Here is a 2,608-nt window from a genome sequence, read left to right on the forward strand (position 1 = left end):
AAGAATTTTGCCAGTTGCACTTCTCCGCTGTCACAGAAAGAGGGCGCCGTTGAGTAACACGTTGTCCTGTTCAGCATTGACAGCATCCATACATTTTTATCTCTTTATTAGCATTTTGTTTCAATTGGCATGTCTTGCTAAATTGAACAAAAATGCATAACGTGGACTTATGCATTATTATGCAAGTATCAATCTATATCAAAGTGACATTTAATTATATATAGGCCTATATATATTTAATTCCTTAAGACTTTTAAGCCTCTAAAGTAAAGTAATGTTCTACCAAATCTGTCAGAATCTTAAACATTAGTTTTTATTAATTCAAGCAAACTGTTAAAGTAAACAGTTACATACGTTACACTGTATACAGTATTTTAAAATCATGTTTAATTTCAGTTTCTGTCTGGCTAACAAAATAAATTTAAAAATGCAATAAATTACAATGTATAGACCCCAACGCACGGCCACAATGTTGTATGTGGGACTTGTATTATGGGAAGTGTCAGTATTTCAATGTTGGATGAATCTCACGAAAACATGTCTGGGTCACAATTCGTAAAAAATGAATTATAATTTTTTTATATGACAATTAAGGCTATTTGACATTTCTTTTAATCGAAATCAGCATAAAGGCAGTACAACAAATACTATGATGTTTAAATACTTTATTTTTTTATTATGGGGATGAAATATGCTTTTCATGAAAATAATCTCACATTGCAAAAAAAAATACAATAAAAGTCCTAATAATGAGCTTAATATTGGGTGGGGCGCTTAGGGGGGCCCCTGTGCACCCCAGAATCTTCGCCCCATGAGAGTTTCGTGAGATTCACTCTGATATTGATTTGTAGGAATTTTGACACTTTAATAAGAAAAACGTTTCTTCCTAGGTTTGTTCCTTACGACCATGCAATGACATCACATGTTTACTTTCTGAAATGGAAGAACAGTTTTAACAATATTTAAAATAAAAATAATATGCATCCATCACATTTTCATACCCAGGTCAAGAGATTCTGGTGATATGTTCCAAGAGCCACTTCCTTTAGTGACCAGAAGGGCTGGCTATGAAAAGAGGTCGCGCCAACTAGCGCATTACAACAACAAAAATAACAGATTTTGTTGTTATTATTGAGAATTAAAGACTAATATAAATAAAAGATCGGAGAACGAAAAACCCCAACATGGTTATTCCCATTCATCAATTGCACAACAGAGAAGATTCAACTCTTGAACAAGTCATTAAAAACATTAAAGCAAAGAATTCTGGGAATTATGTGTCCTGAATAAAACTACAACTGAAGGACACAGAAGTGTTCACTGGATAATTGTTATAAGGAAGAAGGTTAACGTTTGTTGTTTTTATGCCTCCTTCCCAAACTTTTCCCATGATATTCCCTCTTTTGTTCCACATTCACTTCTCATTCCATCCAGTCAACTTCATCAAACTCGGAGTCGTCCTCGGAGTCGCTGTACTCCACAGCGATGCGGCGAGAGAGAATGGTGGCTGACGTCGTTCCCAACACGCTCGTGTTTGGCCTCCTGTTCCCTCTGTTCCTCGACTTTCCTCAACTGGATACCTGACAAACACAATGAGGTTAGTTAACGGCGTTCCCAACCCATTTTACATCATATTAATTGTCTTGTGAACTTTAACTGTGGCAACAGTTTTACACAACGAAATTAGCACGTTTCACTGCCATTTCCCAGTAAAATGTCCAGCTGGGGGCGCCAAAAGCGAGTGAAATGGCGTTGCAATCAGCCAAAGTTTATCCCCTTTTTCTCCCAATTTGGAATGGCCCAATTCCACTACTTAGTAGGTCCTCGTGGTGGTGCGCAGGGCTGGACTGGTAATCTGGCATACCAGCCATTTTCCCAGTGGGCCGACGCACTTTGAGGGCGATCAGGGGCGGACTGACCATCGGGAGAACCGATCGGACCGGTGGGTCGGCCACGAAATGGGCCGAGATAAGCTAAAATGAGCTGCCGTGTTATGCAGAACGGACCAAAAAATGGTGCCGCGATATGCAGAAAAGGACAGCGAACACCCCCACCCCCTCTGCTCAACCAATTTTGGCTCAACACCCCCTTTGGTCCAGTTGCTATGTTAAATCCCAGGCCGATTACCAGTCCCAATTTGGAACGCCCGATTCCCTCTATTTAGTAGGTCCTCATGGTGGTCCGGTTACTCGGTGGTGCAGTCGCCTCCACTTCTGAGACCGTCAATCGGCGCATCTGATCACGTGACTCATTGTGCATGACACCGCAGAGACTCGCAGCATGTGGAGGCTCATGCTACTCTCCACGATCCACACACAACTCACCACACGCCCCATTGAGAGAACCACTAATCACCACCACGAGGAGGTTACCCCACCTGACTATAGCCTCCCTAGCAACCGGCACAATTTGGTTGCTTAGGAGACCTGGCTGGAGTCACTCAGCATGCCCTGGATTCAAACTCGACGACTCCAGGTGTGATAGTCAGCGTCAATACTCGCTGAGCTACCCAGTCACTTTCAGCATCTGCATAATATATTGCCTTCATTTAGCGGAACTCCGCCTACCTTTACGAATGGCCTCCAGTAGAACGCTGCGGGCGTCGCTG

The 2,608-nt window shown here is 42.0% G+C and overlaps 1 protein-coding gene across 1 annotated transcript in view; it reads right to left on the reverse strand.

Annotated features, from left to right (window-relative positions):
• Positions 1-320: 320 nt before the first annotated feature.
• LOC127623603 (actin-binding protein WASF1-like) overlaps positions 321-2,608 on the reverse strand; it is a 41,758-nt gene continuing 39,470 nt past the window's right edge. The window contains exons 9-10 of the mRNA XM_052098006.1: positions 2,568-2,608; positions 321-1,580 (exon numbers count right to left, since the gene is read on the reverse strand). The exon at positions 2,568-2,608 is cut by the window's right edge and continues 507 nt beyond it. Coding sequence (XP_051953966.1) covers positions 1,444-1,580; positions 2,568-2,608 — 178 coding nt within the window. The 3' untranslated portion in view covers positions 321-1,443. The remainder of the gene's footprint in view (positions 1,581-2,567) is intronic.

Source organism: Xyrauchen texanus, chromosome 30, assembly GCF_025860055.1.
Source record: "Xyrauchen texanus isolate HMW12.3.18 chromosome 30, RBS_HiC_50CHRs, whole genome shotgun sequence".
NCBI classification, from domain to species: Eukaryota; Metazoa; Chordata; class Actinopteri; order Cypriniformes; family Catostomidae; genus Xyrauchen; species Xyrauchen texanus.